The sequence below is a fragment of the Phoxinus phoxinus genome (assembly GCF_949152265.1).
Source record: "Phoxinus phoxinus genome assembly, chromosome: 1".
NCBI lineage: Eukaryota > Metazoa > Chordata > Actinopteri > Cypriniformes > Leuciscidae > Phoxinus > Phoxinus phoxinus.
This window is the reverse complement of record NC_136876.1, coordinates 26039029-26056182: the sequence shown is the minus strand read 5'-3', so window position 1 is coordinate 26056182 and position 17154 is coordinate 26039029. Positions and strand designations below refer to the sequence as shown.

General features: G+C 39.3%; 2 protein-coding genes across 5 annotated transcripts in view; one reads left to right on the top strand and one right to left on the bottom strand.

The window, feature by feature from the left end:
- Positions 1 to 14672, bottom strand: part of septin12 (septin 12) — a 70486-nt gene extending 55814 nt beyond the window's left edge. The window contains exons 1-2 of one of the 2 annotated variants that reach the window (XM_079629378.1): positions 14407 to 14672; positions 5487 to 6797 (exon numbers count right to left, since the gene is read on the bottom strand). In XM_079629378.1, the coding sequence (XP_079485504.1) occupies positions 5487 to 6797; positions 14407 to 14464 (1369 nt within the window). In that variant the 5' untranslated portion in view covers positions 14465 to 14672. The remainder of the gene's footprint in view (positions 1 to 5486; positions 6798 to 14406) is intronic. The other variant, XM_079629379.1, reaches the window with a different exon arrangement.
- rbfox1 (RNA binding fox-1 homolog 1) overlaps positions 14631 to 17154 on the top strand; it is a 295182-nt gene continuing 292658 nt past the window's right edge. For 2 of the 3 annotated variants that reach the window (XM_079629415.1, XM_079629435.1), the window contains exon 1: positions 14642 to 14809. The gene's annotated coding sequence lies outside the window, so the exon portion shown is untranslated. Of the gene's footprint in view, positions 14810 to 17154 lie in introns of all 3 variants that reach the window. The other variant, XM_079629418.1, reaches the window with a different exon arrangement.

Genomic DNA, 17154 nt, shown 5'->3' with positions numbered 1-17154 from the left:
GAAATGAGTGCCATCGTGTTGAATACCTTTACATGTGAAGTAAGCATTATAGAGCACCTGAAGGTTTCCATGGTAATTTGTAAAAGCTCCTCTTGACTAAATACTGGGTGGTAATGGAATGGCAACACACACACACACACACACACACACACACACACACACACACACAGACCTCTCCAATGCCTCAGACACGGGCACAGGTAATAAATCATCAATGACAGCAAGCTAAATTATGCTAAACAGGGAGAAGACATTCAAATCTTTCTCAGAGAAAAGCACCAGGTTCTGGTAAACAGGCAAGTCAATCCCATCACTGACCCACCTCAATGGGCCTAAGATAACAATACTGCTGCTTGTTAATGTTGTCTTATCTGCTAAGGAAACACATTTCCTTCTCAATACAAAAGAAGCTGTGATATGACTGAAAATAGCACCAAGCATTGACCATAAACAGCCTTTAAAAAATAAATTAAAAAAGAAGCTAACACTATATAGGAATTATTTCTTAAACTTAACTTGCACTCTATTGGCCGTACAACATTTCACTTCTCTGAACTTCCTGTCTATTCAGAAACACAGAAATTGATAAAGTAACTACACTGTTTAACTCAAAGAAATGTGATAAACTTCTATAAAGCCAAGCTTTCTCTTGTTCTCTCTCTCTAAGCTGGAGGGGATAATGGGATAGAGGCCTTAAACATCTGCTTGGGAAGAATTTATTCCCTAAATCATTGTCATTAGATCCAGAATAAATTGTGCTGTAAAAGGGACCAAAGAGCTTTCAGCCGTCATCAGACAAGTGAAGACATGAAGCCAAGACCTAGGAAATGGGGGGGAGAAAGAAGAGAGAGAGACTTATATGGGAAAAAAAATCTTTTTCATTTTGACTGGATTTCAAATACTGTACAAATGCAGAAAGCAGCACTTTGACTGAAATGAGGAAATAGCAAGGTTAATGGAATTTTACACTCCGGATATGTGAGGAACTTCTAAGGTCATTGTGATGAAAAGAAACGCAACTCATCAGCACATCAGCAGACGTTCTTTATTTTACCACATAAGTAGCTGTGGCAGTTTCAGAAGAGAATCCGTTGTCTGTTCAGGAGGTCTTGCTGTATTTATGAGCAGCTTAAAAGATGATTTCACTATCTCTCTCTCTCTGTTAGAGGAAGAGAGCAGAGGACAGCCCATTGGCTGGTTTTGTAATGTTTGTTTTTACTAGCAAACTCTTAGCGCAGAAGAAGGGAGTGATAGCAAAATAATAATTTGAGTAGCTAACACACATCAGCAGAACATTTTTCATTTTTACAGCCAGTTGTAACATGATGGCTGATTTTACAAGACTTTTTATATATGTCTATATTAGTGTTAGACTTCAATAAATGCAAGGAACAAGAAGAGTAGAACTCATCAAGATCTCTTGTAATCTACTACAAAAAAAGCAAAGCACATACAAATGTATAATAAGATGTATAATTTTTAAAATATATAATAAGCAAGCAACATGCCAAACCCCCGATTGGCCGAATCCACCGCATGACAACGATCACGTGTGTTTCGTGTTTATTCTCACACCTTCAGTTGCACTAATGTTCACAAATCTGTAAAATGTATAAAAAAAAACAGTAAAATCTCTTTTCATGTAGTCGTGATGTTATATTGTGTCATGTTTATCAATATAAAACTGATAAAAAAAACGTAGATCTCACTACATTGGTATTTAAATAGTATGTTGAACTTTATTCTTTGTGCAAACAGATGCTGTATAAGCAGTACATAAAGTATTTAATGGAAACGTCTGTGTATTGTGGCAAATATTGCATCTATTTCAGTTCAACTGTGACAATGTATGCAAACGCAGTGTGGGAGTCACTAGGGAAGTAGAAAGCGTCCGACTCCCCGCCTGAACACGGTAACTCTCACCGATCGCTTACATCCAGCTGCAGCCGATGTCAAACACACATCGTGTGTATTTAAGCCCTCATGTTTGCCATGTGTCTTTGTCAAGTATTGTTTGTGTAACCACTGTGTGGTGAAGGTTTGTTTATGTGAATTCAAGTCAAGTTGTGTCATGTCAAGTTATGCTTAATCAAGTCTTTGTTTTGTATTTTGATCAAGTTTGGATGTAAATAAACTGCACTTGGGTTCTGCAACTCGCATCCAGTGGATTCGTTACAATTTTTTTATTTTATAAAAACAGTCTTGAACTTCAAGTCAGCCTGATAACCCTATATGATAGCGTATGGCATTGACATTAGCATCTTTGGTGACAGCATAAATTAACTGACAAATCATGTTGTCAAGGGGAACAGCTATAAACGCAGTTGGGAGCATGTCATGTGTTTGGCCTCAACAGTGAATGATCTCTTTCCTTGTTATCACAGGAAACAGTACAAAGGGCCTACATATAGCTCAATGATGGGTGGATGACGTGAAGCCTAAATATACCCCATTTCAAAAAGTAAAACAAGTCATAATGCACATGGAACATGATGAAAACATGGGTGGGTATTTCCCATTGGCTTCGTGAAAGGGCTACATCCATACGCAATGCGCCCAGATATTTTGAGGGAAAAAAAGCAAAGAAAACAAGACAAGACACCACGGAACCGCTGAAAAACACTGCCTGAAGCAGATAGCATGACATAAACATCACCCACATCCCAGAGTTCCACTGTTGCAACCATTGTTTTAAGTTTCATCCGAACCTATCAGCGCAGCCTTTACAGCTCAACCATCTGACAAACAGCAAACAACACATTTCAGCCTGAGGTACAAGCCTGGGGCGGCACCCATTTTGCCACACTTACAGTACTGACACTGGAAATTATAAATCACTTAGGAAAATGAAGTCATGTTTATGTTTCAGAGATGTTTCAGTGTGGAGGCTGTGCTTGGGTCTGGGATCTGTGCAGATGTTAAGACACCCACCCTGATGTTAGCTTACTCGTGAGATGCACAACTAGTGCTGCTAAATAAGCTATACTACTAGGATCTGTGTCCAAACACAGTTGTAGGCGCCCACAGATTTCCTCCAGTTCAATGCTCTCTGTTTTCTCGGGTCAGGAAATGCACCCCTCTCCTCTCTGCAACATGACCCCAGGAAATGAAGACGAAGGGAAAAACAACAGAAGGAAGCAAATATACAACATGTGGAGATGAAAAATCCTCAACTCATTTCTGGTCAGACTAAATCAATCCCACAGGTTTCCCAACATGTATTTTTTGTACGAAATATGTCAAAATTCATTACAGTTACAGTTCATTACAGTTTGTGGTACACCAGTTATATGAAACATATTGTCATTTAAGTGAATCCAACATGAACACATCACCATTTGATAGCGTTGCCATAGTTCCACAGAGGTGTAGCACACCATGATTTATAGATACCTAATCCCATCTTTATCATTACTATTATTGATTCAAGATTCGGGACTTTGGAGTTTTCTGTTGTTTCTATCAACAGACTTAACTCTTTCTGTTGTCTTATAGTGTTTCAACTCAGGGCCGGCCCTGACCAATTTGCTGCCCTAGGCAAGATTTTACCTGGTGCCCCATGCATCACAGCACATTTCACCCCGTCATTGTGTTCATGATACATATATATGTATATAAAAGGCTGATAATGGTTAAACTATACAAAAATAGCACCTAAGCCACAGTACAGCCTAAACATCTAGCATCAATGCACAAACTATTTACTGAGCAGTGAGCACTAGCAAAAGTGTTTGTTTTCCAGTTGATGGCAGCAATCTTCCACTAAACTATGGCACGTTTCATGTTTTCACCATGAATGAAACTGAGAAATGTAGATCTTCTTTAATGTGAATTTTACATAAAATGTTGCTATTTTAAATAAACCCATATCATAATTATCATTACTAATTTAAAAAATGCCCCAAAACTGCACAATTGTAGAGTAAAAACATTAATAAAAAGGTGATAGTACATGCTTCTAAAAAACATGATTGTTACAAAATCACACTGTCTGGGGCCTCTGGAGAACCCAGAACAGCTGTAATTAGCGAACATTATAGTCTCTTACTACTATGTATTTGTCTTGAATGAATGAATTTGGCTGAATTTGGATTAACATACTAGCAGAACCCCTATGATGATTAGATTTTTTAAGTAGCTTTGCATCTGCAAAATCAATAATTGTTTAGGCAAATGTACTTTAAAGAGTAATATCCTGATTCAATATATATTTGACACTGCAAATGGGTCAATATGTGGCAACCAAGCTGTTGACTATGAACTAGGGTTGGGCCGATAGACGATGCCATCGTCCATCACCAATGGCTGACAGACATCACAATGTTGAGGCAGCATCGTGTTTCTTCCAGTTCAATGAACACTAAAGATGTTATTTAGCAAAAAACGGCAAACGAATTATTGGCTACTAGATGTTTTACACTAACTAAACCACTTATATTCAAATGGTTAACCGCGGCATGTTTCCATTCGGACTGGGAGACAGAATGGTAGCACCATTTTACTATTTCTAGTTGAAGTGAGCAGCACGTCAAAATAGCGGTGTGGATCACACCACAAGGACTAAAGATAGTTTGGGGTAATGATATTTCAGCACTATATCCTCTATAGTTTTATCTAAAGCCAAATGTGCTTCATTCAAGCCCTTTCAGCTTTGTGCGCTTTCTCTCTTTCTTCAGACGCACGCCACATTAACGGAGCTTAATGCTCAAAAGCAACCCCCGATGTCAACATCCATCGCAAAGTTTTACTGTAGACATCGTCTGATGCCAATTTGGTAGACATCGCCCAACCCTACTATGAACTATATATGCTTTCCAACCTGATCCCTTTGATATCACTAAGCCTTAGTTCTGAATTCATTATTGTCAAAAGTCAATTGCTATGTAAAGCCATACATAAGAACATAATTATGGTGCCAAGACTCCAAGCCCTGTCTGAATTGCTCTAATCCCAATGGTAAGTAATGTAGGCGTCTCAGGATTGGGTTGAGATCATTGTAGCAGAGATTGACACACCTGAGAAATTTAAATGTATAAGGGTATGATTCTGTAGCCTCTGGCACCTATCGACTTAGCTATGTCTGCCAGGGATCACTTTACTGGGTAGGCAGTGATGACAGACTCCACTGAACTGTTATCACCATTTGCACTCAGCTATTTGTTGATATGCCAGGAATTCCTCTTTTTTGTCTTTTTTCTTCTCTCCCATCACCCATTTCTCTACAGTATGTCAGTAAGGTGCGGAAAGACAGCTATGATGACAGCAGCACTTCATATAAAGTACTGCCTTTAGACCCACACAGTTCTGTTTACTTAACTAATCAAATTCTTTGTAAAGGGCATACCTTACATTTTAAGTGCACAACCAATAGAAAATCTTTTTCTGACATCTAGCATAACCACCAAGGGCAATGACAGTTCTTCCAGTCAACTTTATTAATTAGCTATTAAGGCCTGAACTGAAATATTAAGGACAATACATCTCACCTTCAGATCTCTTGAGCTCCTTGCGCTGTATTGTTGGTGAGTCTTTCTTGATGCCATTACTTGGGGGGATGACCAGACTTGGATCAAACACTGGCAACTTAGTCTCCACTCTGGAGAAAGAGGCGATCCGCTGTAATATGGAACCCACGCTTTCTTTGGCATGGATATCGTCCTGGTCAATATAATTGCTGATCTCCATCTCTCCTGATGGGGAAGGAGAGGCAGGGGCCACCTGGACCATTTGGGGCTTAGAGACTAAGTTGAACTGAAGAGTCTGGGCTGGAGACAGCAGCACAGGAGATTCACTGATATTGGGTACTGGGATTGCTCCAGGAGGAGTGATGGGCTCTCTCTTTTCGATGATGTTGTTATTGTTGTTGTGGGCCAGGGGTAGGTCGGTGCTGTCCAAGCTGCTGATGGATGCAGAGGGACTTGCAGAGACAATAGGACTGTTGGATAATGTGTGGAATCTTGGAGGTGGTTTAGGTGCTCCCAGAGATTCCATCTGAGACTTGAAGACTAGGTTGTCAAGATCAAGAGGGAATTTGTTGAGGCGCACTGGATCTTTAGGTCTAGGAGACTGGTTGTTGAGAGAGGAGTCCCTTGCAAAGGTACTGCTGTTCTGGATATTATGGGGACTTGTGCTCCACTGTGGACCTGTATTGGTGAATCGTGATCCAGGAGAAATCACTCGTCTCATTCCTGAAGTCTCCATCTGGAGGTCCAGAGAAGGCATGGAGCCATGGCTAATACCCATTGGTTCAGTTGGGATAACCAGAGGACCCTCCAGCTCTGAATGGAACATATTCCCATGGGAGGAGAACTTCTTCAGTGCTGGGCTGCCTAAACGTTGGGCCTTGAATTCCCCAACACCAAGAGGACTCTGGGGAGGGCTTGTGTAGGAGTAGAGTTTAGAAGAGGCCTGGTACTCCAGACTGGAAGAGGAGCTATGGAGACTATCGTTGTCACTTCCTGGACCTGAAGATGAAATGAAGCCATTGGGGTTAAATTTGTTTTGAAAAGAGGCAGCTCGGTTGATCCCAGAGTTGGCATTGATAGTGGGCTTTTCCAATATCCCTCGGTTGAAGGAGAGACTGGACACCATCCTATTTCTCATAACAGGGCTCTGGGCAGGACTGCAGCTGATACTAATCCTGGAGCGGTAAGGAGGAGACACCTGGTTCCCTGGACTCCTTACATCATTTGACTTATTGAGGATTGCACTCGGGCTGATGGGAGATGTGACAGAAGATGTGGGGGAGAATGTGGGGATCTCATTCACGTCATCGATATCAAAGGACCTCTTCAAAGCTGTATAAGGAAAGAGGACACAAATTTGATTAATTTTCAATGTTAAAAGACACTCTTGAAGGCTTAATAAATAACCGACATAACATAAAATGAGGTAAGTTAAATTATACCTAATAACCAAAGGCTATAAGGCTACAATCCAAAAACACTACGCTATCATTTTCCAGGTAACATTTCTAAATTTGTGATAATACTGATAATACATCAAAGTTTTGGATTTCTTTTCTGCTAGAAATGATAAATCAGCTAGGACAGTCATTTCCTGTATTTGATTTAAAGAGGCACAAAACCATACAAGGATACACTTGATGGTGAGCGCAGCCTGGAGCCCTCACTGAATAGATGCCAGTCAGACAGATTTTGATGGGCCAAGCCATAATTACACTGGTGGTGTCTGTGCAATCTTGCTTTGAGGGTGACATAACAACTGTGAACAAATATGCTTTATTCTAGCATTGAGGTTATGTTTTGCAAGTCTTCTGGACAAGTAGGATAGGTAGACAGAAATGTTTGTACACAGCACAAATATCACTAACGATCTGAATTTAAACTATTTCATACAAAGAAGACAATAATTCAGATAATATATTATACTGTAATTATAAATATACTTAAGACTAGATACATTACAGTAGTATTTTTCCTCCTCAAGTAAATGTTATTCTCCTCAAGTTAATGTATATATGAAATTGATTACTGATTAAGTATGATTTTTGCAAATATTAATTAAAAATACAATTTAAAAGAATCCACATGGGATAGATTATGAAGTAAAAATTGTGAAGATCTTCTTGTCACCCCTACATCAACTTTTAAAGCATTATGACATTTTTTTCTAAATTGAAAACATGTGCTAAGGAAATGTTAGGTACAAGAAGACAGTCAGGAAACAGTCTCTTGTGGGGCTGAATGGTAAGTCTACACCTGGAGCATGTAAATTGTAGTGACACTGTATAATCCGTTCATTCTCAGAAGCTGCAACACAAAGCCGAAGGCAAACAGTGCTTTCCGACCTTTTCCCTTTGTGAAAGGCAGTGGCTTTTCCTCCAGCACAAAGGGCCAATTCAAAGACACAGTGTCAGTGGCTGAAGGCTTGGATTACAACAGCCCTTCACCATGACTGAAAATTCCAGTGGCGAACAGTACAAATGTCCTAACGGCTCTGTGGCAGACCCAATTAGAAGTGGCAACTTGAGTATTTCATGTGGACACCATTGTGCCATGTGATGACAATTGGATCTGCCTTAGGGTGTGATGTCATGAGGTGCTTGTAATTGCAGACTATCACGGCTTACATGCCATCTTTGGCATATCAAAAACCCCTGGTACCCTGACAGGATGTCAGAGGCAAAACTTAGATTTTCAATCCTCTTCAGGTGCTGTCTTGTATAAACAAGCAGATATCAGTGTGAAGCTATCATAGCATCTCGCCCAGCAGCTCTGATTTTATCTTCACCCGGCAGGGGGCAGGGCTGAAGCCGAGGCTGCCTGTCTTTCTGTATGGTATGCTACCAATTAGAGTCAAGAAGACTACAGGCACTAAATTAAATCAGATTTTTACGCAGGAACAGCCACCTCTTTTACAGTGAGGAGACCACAGACCCTTTGTTTCAGCTCGCCCATCATCCTCCACACAGCTGTGAAAGTTTAGACCAAATCGAATTCCAGCAGCAAGTCCCTTGGTAAGGCTGCCTGTGCATCGCTGCTACACACAATGCCATTGTCTGCAGCACCCCAGAAGTCATTTAATATGAGAACACCACCATTATGGTGGTACTCACCACACCATTGCAGTGTGTACTCTCACAATGGTAATCAAGTGATGGAGAAGTGCACTTTAGCAAAGAAGTATGCACTACTTTAACTGACAACAGTTTTGGAAACCGAAAGAAAAGACACAAAGTGAGGGAGGAACATCAAACAAGTGGCACAGTCTTACAGCTTTTTTTTTTTTTACGGTGCAGCACATGCAAGTGTAAACTTGTACTACCCTTTGACTGAGATAAAAAGGGGCTGGTATCAGGTAATTACTGGCACCCTGTCAAACGCTCAGGAAATAATTACACTGGCAGCAGAGCGCACCATCTCTGCGCTGTTCAATATTCTTTCTCTCAGCTTTGCTGCAGTTTAATCCTCTCTGTTAACACATGGAGCAGCACAATGCCTGAACAATCTGATAAAAGAGAGGAACCTGAGAAGCTCCTTCTCTCTATTGCTTTTTCCTCACGGCTAAGCCTTGTCTCTCCTCTGGATCGAGACTGTTTGCTGCAAAGTTATGGCTCTTTGGGTAACGGGATGGATGTCAATTCCACCTGTGATATTTATATGCTTCCTGTGGAAGAATTTGTTGAAATTCCTTCATTAAGGACATTTTGGGTCCTTTTGTAATTTCCTGTTAACCATGTTCAATACAGCTTGAATGTTTTGCCCCTGGGTACAATTTTGATGGACTCATGGGTTAAATAAACCCATTGGCTTCTGAAATATGATCAAAAGGGATAGTTCAACCAAAATTTAAATTCTGTCATGACAAGTTTACACGGAGATGATAACGCATCGTTTTAAAAAAAAGTGCACTTTGAAACCTATTTAAATTCAAAGTTTGCATTCTCAGGGCACAAAAACACTGTGTTGTCGTAAATGAACGGCTAGAATGCTTTAAAGGTTTTCTGTTTTCAGTTGAAAACGGTGTTGTGTAAGTGGCCCCTAAGTCAATAATCAATGATTTTTACAACAAAAAATGTATCAATCAAAAACTTACTTAAGCTGGACAATTACTTACTTCTCTAGAGCTGCTGTAGCCTACAGCCAAAAAATCTTTGTTACATTAATTTACTATTATCACTGTAAAGCTGCTTTGAAACAATTTATATTGTAAAAAGCGCTGTATAAATGAAGGTGACTTGAATTGTGGTTTGTCAATATATCTCTGACCCCTTCTAAAAGAAGACGCATGTGGAAGAATAAAATAGATGTTTCCTTATGTGTGCTGTGCATTCACATACAGGTAAATACTAGTAAAGGGGGGTCAAAAACTTTTTGAGCTTGTACACTTTTGACCACTTCCAGATGTAGTCATAAACGCATTCGACCAGATTTCTTTCGTAGTGTAGATGCTTATGTGGTCGAATGCGTTCAAAAGACCGCCTGCTCTCAGCCCACTTACTTAATGCATAAAAATTATGGGAAGCGCGCTAGCCAGACAGGATTTAAACTTTGTTGGCTGGAGACCTAAGTTTGGTTTGAAGACGAAAAACATACTAAGCACAATGTTCTCTCACCATTTGTGATTTCTAATGCACTCACAGCTATCAGAGCAGAAACGAAAGCAGATGCTCTCCGTATGTTTTTCCGTCGTCTCTGGTCAAGTTCATATGTAAATTTTGCAGAGCTTATTTTGTCCATTAGATCGAAATATCTGAAAAAAAACTACATTTACCCACCCATAGACCCTCCCCTCGAAGAAATCAGAACAGAAGTGTTTGAAAGCCAGGTGTAAACGGGTGTGTATACATAGCCTACTTGTGATCAGATCAGGCAAAATGCATCTTAATACCAGGTGTAAACAGGGCCATAGATTCAGGATCATGCAGTTCATGATTTTATGACACTAGCTGCCATGCTACTTTGGACCTAAAGTTTATGGTGTGGGGCTGCAAGGCAAACAGAGAAAGACCTGGGGATGTTTGAGAAGTAAACAAGAAAGGTGGGGGAGGTAAAGGAGACACCAGACAGTCTCTGATGGATGTATATCTACCCATCCCATTTCTGAAGATAGTCAGATGAAGTCACATGAAGATAATCAGCATAAGCCAATATTTCCAAAGTAATCAATTTGGGTTTTTCGTCCTTTGAGGGAAAGTTTTAGAGATGCAGGGAGGGAGAGTATACTGTGGGGTATGGGGTGTGTGTGTGTGGGGGGGGGGGGGGGGGGGGGTGCAAGCCTGGGCCTGTTGTGGTTTTCCATCCCCCACCATCACATTCCTCACAGGTATTCTCAGACGACCCCTTGAAACACCACCCTAAGCACATAGCTCAGACGTTGTTCCGACCACCTCTGCTAAGGCACATCTGGAAGCTGAATTCCGTGCCGCCATTTTCAGAATTGCAGCGATGCGAATAAGGCGCTGCACTTACACCCCCCGGGGGCCATGAAAAACTTTTATACAGCCACAGATACTCTCTAATACACCTTTTAAGCCTGATTTGAATTTAGCTCCTCCATTATACTGATCCAGTATAATCACATGTGTCATTCAACACCAGTGTGTTTTCATTACCATTTCAGATTTTGTATCTAATGTTCCAAATGGGAATAAATAGCAAAAAAATAGGAATGCATGGCTGATAATGGTATTTGATTTGCTTCAGTCCACATATACTCAATGTGTGGTATCAGCTGTCAGGCAATTACATAGAAACATGCCTGAGCCACTTTGTGTTCTCCCAGATTCCTGTGTCTCTAATTTTAATTTGGCAGCTTTTTGTAGAATCTGATCTAAGGGAAATACCTCAAAAACGATAAGTACCTCTTCTAAATAATGATCAAAGGGTAAACAAAGTTCGATTAATGCAAGACCCTCTGGTACATATGCTAGTTTCGAGTAGACCTGTTGTAGGAATAACAATCAAACTATGGCTGAGCTGAGATAGAAATAATCCATAAGTTTACTATTTAATACTAAACCTCCATTATCACCACAAGCTACCACATCCAAGGACCATTTACATCTATAAATATGAAGTTATAATCAGTGTTTTGTCAGACAGCCAAATGGCGGATTTAGAAGGTATGTGCACATAGGAGTCTTTGAGATGCAGCCAAGATAAAAAGAGGCATGCTACTGTAATTGCCCCCAATATAGTGCAATCATACATTAAATATCTATGACTGACATAACAAAATGCAACATTAAAAAAAAAAGATTGGTGCCACTGTTTACATGCTGTTTGTTTAAAAAAGGTTAAATAATCAAGAAAAATAAATAAGGAAATTTACACACACACACACACACACACACTCTCTCTCTTTCTCTCTCATATATATATATATATCCACACTACTGAGGCTAGCTGTTAGTTAGTAGTTCGGTTTCCTTAGTTAGTTAGAAAGTTAGTTAGTTAGTATTAGTAATATGTTAGTTTTCACATATAGTGTCCGGTAAACGGGTAATAATTGGTATGGTATGACATTACAAAGTGTAAGCTTGAACAGCCACTATTTGGACAACTATTTTGTAAAGTGGTATTTTATATAGCAGAAAGAACAGATAACATCTCGGAATGACATCAGAAGGTCAAGTAAGTCTTTCCTTAAATTGCACATTTCTAAAGTTGAAGTTCAAGGTCAGTTTGTGTGTCATGCTGAGTTATATAATATACTCAAATATTCAAAAACTTAACTTTGCACGGTCCAATTTTTTTCCTCCCCAATAGTGCTCATACACACATACATAGACACAGTACATAGATATTTCACACCATCCTTAAAGGATTAGTTCACTTTAAAATGAAAAATCTGTCATCATATACTCACCCCAAAGTTGGTTCAAACCTGTATAAATTTCTTTCTTCTGCTGAACACAAAGGAATATATTTTGAAGAATGCCAGTAACCAAACAGTTAACTGGTCCCATTGACTTACATAGTTGGAAAAAAAAATACTATGGAAGTCAATGGGACCAGTTAACTGTTTGGTTACTGACATTCTTCAAAATATCTTCCTTTGTGTTCAGCAGAAGAAAGAAATTCATACAGGTTTGAAACAACTTGTAATTTTAAAGTGAACTATCCCTTTAAAGCTTAGTCTTCCTTATCCCATAAGGCTTTACCAGGGCCCCTATATCTCCTCAATCTTTATTCTATGACTCCCATAATGCTATGAGGAATGTAAAGGATGAAAAAGCAATGAAAACCAACGTCTTTCGTTTTAATCTAAACTTTAGTGAATCAGTTCCATTATTCAAGAGCATATGATCCTGGCTCTGCTTGATCAAAAATGTAGCCTCAAGAAACAGCATATGCCATTTCTAATGGGTCAGTCTCAAATTACACAACAGGAAGTTTTCTTTTGTGTGTGTGTGTGTGTGTGTGTGTGTGTGTGTGTGTGTGTGTGTGTGTGTGTGTGTGGTGGGGGGGGGGGGGTTGCCTTTCCCTCATTTCCACACATTCACATTTACAGGAAATGCATTAGTCGTCACCCGCTGAACAGACATCTTTATAGATCACGAAAGTTCATGCCTTGCCTACAATTAAAACTTCTACTGATAAGAAATGGATGACTACGTTTCACACTCACTCTGCCACAAATGACCATATGAAAGAACCAAGGATCTCACTATACGTCCCACAACATTCCAAAAGGCGTTTTCCTCAGCATGAACAGCGGTTCTGTCTATCTTCACTCAAGCACATGGCGGCACACTGGTCTCTTGTTCGGAAATGACCCTATTTGCTGGATTGAGGTGAAGCTGAAAGAATGTAATATCTCTCTTGTGGCATCTGCTACTAGGAATCACATGGCCTGTATGAATTTGAAAAAACTGTAATGGCCAAAGCAAAGAACTCTATGCCTTCGCATCTATACTCAAAGGGACATGGATGGCGATGATCCAATCTTCTAATTAAATCCAATATTTCCTTGTCTCAAGTCATAGTACTTTTTAAAAGATTAATAGGCCTATAAGTCGGGTGCAACTGACAGAAATCAAGGAATGTCGTGATTTTGTTTAACGCATTGGCAAAACTTTGAAAACTGTGGTTCTATTTCAGTTCTGGAAGGAACACACCCAGACCCAGTGAACATATTTGTTTACTGCTTAGCAAAAGACACCTCAATTTTCCCTGTCATCACGTGTAATTGCAAGAATGATTTTCTGCTGAAGCATCTACCAGACAAACAAACCGCTCCACAACTTTACCAAGGCAGCTAAAGCTCTTCCTCAGACAGTATTTAGCCCACAACTGTCTCCACGTAGCACATAAATATAATAATATATGGTGCTTTATTCTGAGTGCTTGAACTAATTTGTTTTTCCTCTTCACATCAGCACCTGTCTAAACACTGAGAGAAACTATTGTTCTCCAGTTCCCGCTGTGTCCGTCCATGACGGATCTATTGGAAAGGGTGCCTCTCTTCCTGAGAAATGTGTCAGATTTAATAGTGGACACGGCTGTGGTGAGGGTTGTGGGGATGCTTCTTGACACTCTCTGCAGTGCAAAAAGATGAGATTTGGATGCTAAGATAATAAGATAGCCTACTTGCAGCAGAACAACAGTGGAATGGTGTCAGGCTCTTTACAAAGTAAACCTTTCTTAATAACTTTATAATAAGACATCAAACTAACTTTTACACTCGTCCCATAATCAGCAGTAAATGTGCATGGCAAAACAGACTAAAATATAGTTTTATAAAGTTCTAAAGTTAAATATGTACTTCTTATTAATGTATCAATTTACATTACAAATGTATTGTTCTACCTACATACACATGGTGAAAAAAGTTATTTATAAAAAAAATTTTTTACAGACTTTATTTATTTTAAATAATCTACACTTGCAAAAGTTTCCCATAGCTCCATAAATCACTTATTAAAATGAATGCACTTACCCTCGAAATCAGACAATATCCCCTCCAGATGATCATTGACTGAGATATCTGACATCATGACTTCAGTCCAAGGAAAACTTCCAGATTCAGTTGCACGCAATCACAAGAAAAACAATGCAAAACCAGCACAAAACCTCTTTAAAAAATGTCAAGCCGACCAGAGTTTATCCAACGATTTTTGGGCTTATGATGCAACAAAAAAAGTTGCGATTTTGGTGGGAGTCGTTTCTCATTTGAGTGCGCAGAGCTTGAACGTCAGATTCAATGGAGACTCAAGCAGACAAACCATCTGATAAACCTCCTCCTCCTTCCTCGTGAGTCCTGCCCCCTCCCGACAGAGTCAGAGTGGTGGGTAACGTACCTCCCCACCTTTCCCCCCACCCTGCGGCTACACCTGGAAAAGGCAAGTATATGTCCCCCTTCGTTTGCTTCTTCTGTTTGTTTGTGTGTGGGGAACATGCGTGCGTGCCCCCTAAAATAGACGACTCTTTGTCCTTATCTCATGAGAGATGAGGGAGGGTTTCAGTCTAAGTGGATTTCTTGAGAAGCCGATTATTATCAATGAAACACTTTGTATGTGGAGCAGCAAGGACTTAAGATTTGTAATTGATTCATTCAGAACGTACGCCATCAGACCAGACCAGCGCTTGTTGACGGGTTTTCTCCAGAATGTTTTTGAAAAATGTTTAGGGTAGTTGGCGTTGGCGTTTGCCTGCAGGTTGTTACAATGGCGCCAGCCATTAGAAGTTCTGAACTCAAAATTAAACAGTAAAACAATTAATGAAATGGTAAATATAACACTAAAAATATATATTTTTTTTACATTAGTTAAAGTTTTAGGTCACATCATCTATTTGTGCTGCCGGAGAAAACACACTTGTGTAATTGGACTTTTTTTTGTGTATGAAAGCCTTGTAGTTGCTGAGATATAACCCTTAGTGAAAATTATGTAATTTATTTGAAAGAACAATATACATTACAATATAAAATAAATATTTTCTATTTTAATATATTTTCAAATGTAATTTCCTGTGTTGGCAAGCTGAATTTTCAGCAGCCATTACAATTACATTTATTAATTTAGCAGACGCTTTTATCCAAAGCGACTTAACAAATGAGAAACAATAGAAGCAATTACATCAGTCTCTTTAGTGTCACATGATGATCATTCAGCAATCATTCTGAAATGCTGTTTTGGTGCTCAAGTATAATTATCTAAAACAGTTAATATTGATGAATCCTTGATGAATAAAATGTTTCAAAAATATATATCAATTTAATTTATCCTTTCTGAATAAAAGTATTAATTTATTTAAAAAAATTATACTGACCCAAAGATTTGTGAGTGATAATGCATTTTCGTGTTTACTTAGTGTGTGTGTGTGTGTGTGTGTGTGTGTGTGTGTGTGTGTGTGTGTGTGTGTCTGTCTCTGTGCGCTATCTATCTGTTTGCTTTTATGAATGTAAGATGTGACTGGTAGGTATAATTTGCTTTAAGAGCATGATTTCGGGACTTAACTGTCCTGGATTAACATTAAAATGTATTGACCCTTCATCGTTCTGTGGGTAATTGTTAAGTCCAGAGGGCCATGTTCACTGCAGTGTAATGAAGAACAAGTGAAATGTATATTTTGTCTTGTGTTTGTAATAACACTGACTTGTTTTATAATCCCCCATTGTAAAACTGAATTCTAGCAATGCAATTATACTCAGATGTAACAGTATAACAATAAGTCTCAGATCAGGAAACAGCTTCAGAAGGTTTAATCCATTGTGGAGAGCCCCTCATCTGAAGGATAACTGAGAATTCCTTTCATCTTCCATGGCCTACTTTGATTTTGCTGCTTATTTTCAAGAGATAGGGGGATTTATTTATATCAGAAGCAGGAAATGTGGCAATTAAACATGGAAGGAGACTGAGAGTGACCATGTGACTGGGTTCCCAGACTCACATTTGAGCGTCCATGCGGAGGAGCCAGACCGTGATCCTCAGTGGCCCTCATTAGCCATTTGAGAGTAGTGTGCTAGGGATTAATGTCATGTAGTCTTTAATATTCAGACAGACATGTCCTGACTTGGCGAAGAGTTTCTGGGCTTTTGGTAGAAGATTGAGACCTTGACCACACCACTAACCACCTCTGGAAGTTGAAAAGTGCAGTATGTAGGCTATTTGTGAGCTGAGCAGGAATGAAAGGGAAGAATTAGTCTGTGTGATGTTTGTATTGCCAGCTATTCTCCAACATGTCTAAGAGCACTGAAGTGGTAGCGGGTTTGTTAGGGTAAAAATGCTAGCGATCTGAGATAGTACAAACTTCAAGTGTATTTAATTATTATTCCCTGTGAACTGGGGCCTGATGGCAAAGTACTTTTTTTAACTTCTATGAATGTCTGCTTTTATGTTCAGGGTAACAACATTCCTAAAAGTTTCTTGAGGTTCCCAGAATCTGTGCAACTTTTAAACAAATTGTCATTAATGGGATACGTGTTTATGCAGAATATATTGGATCTTTTGAAACAGCCTTTTTTTTTTTTTTTGCACACATCCGAGTTACACAGTAAATGTCAGAGAGCAAACACAGCTGCTGCTCTAGTAAATTACTCATAAACTCGCTCAATTTCCTGCACGCTGCAATTGACTGAAACGCTTCTCAAAACATTTGGGGAGCATTTAATCCTATAGCTCAGAGTTACTTTCCCACACCAAACAAATAAGCTTCTCAAGCATTGTTTCAAAGGTCATGACCAAGG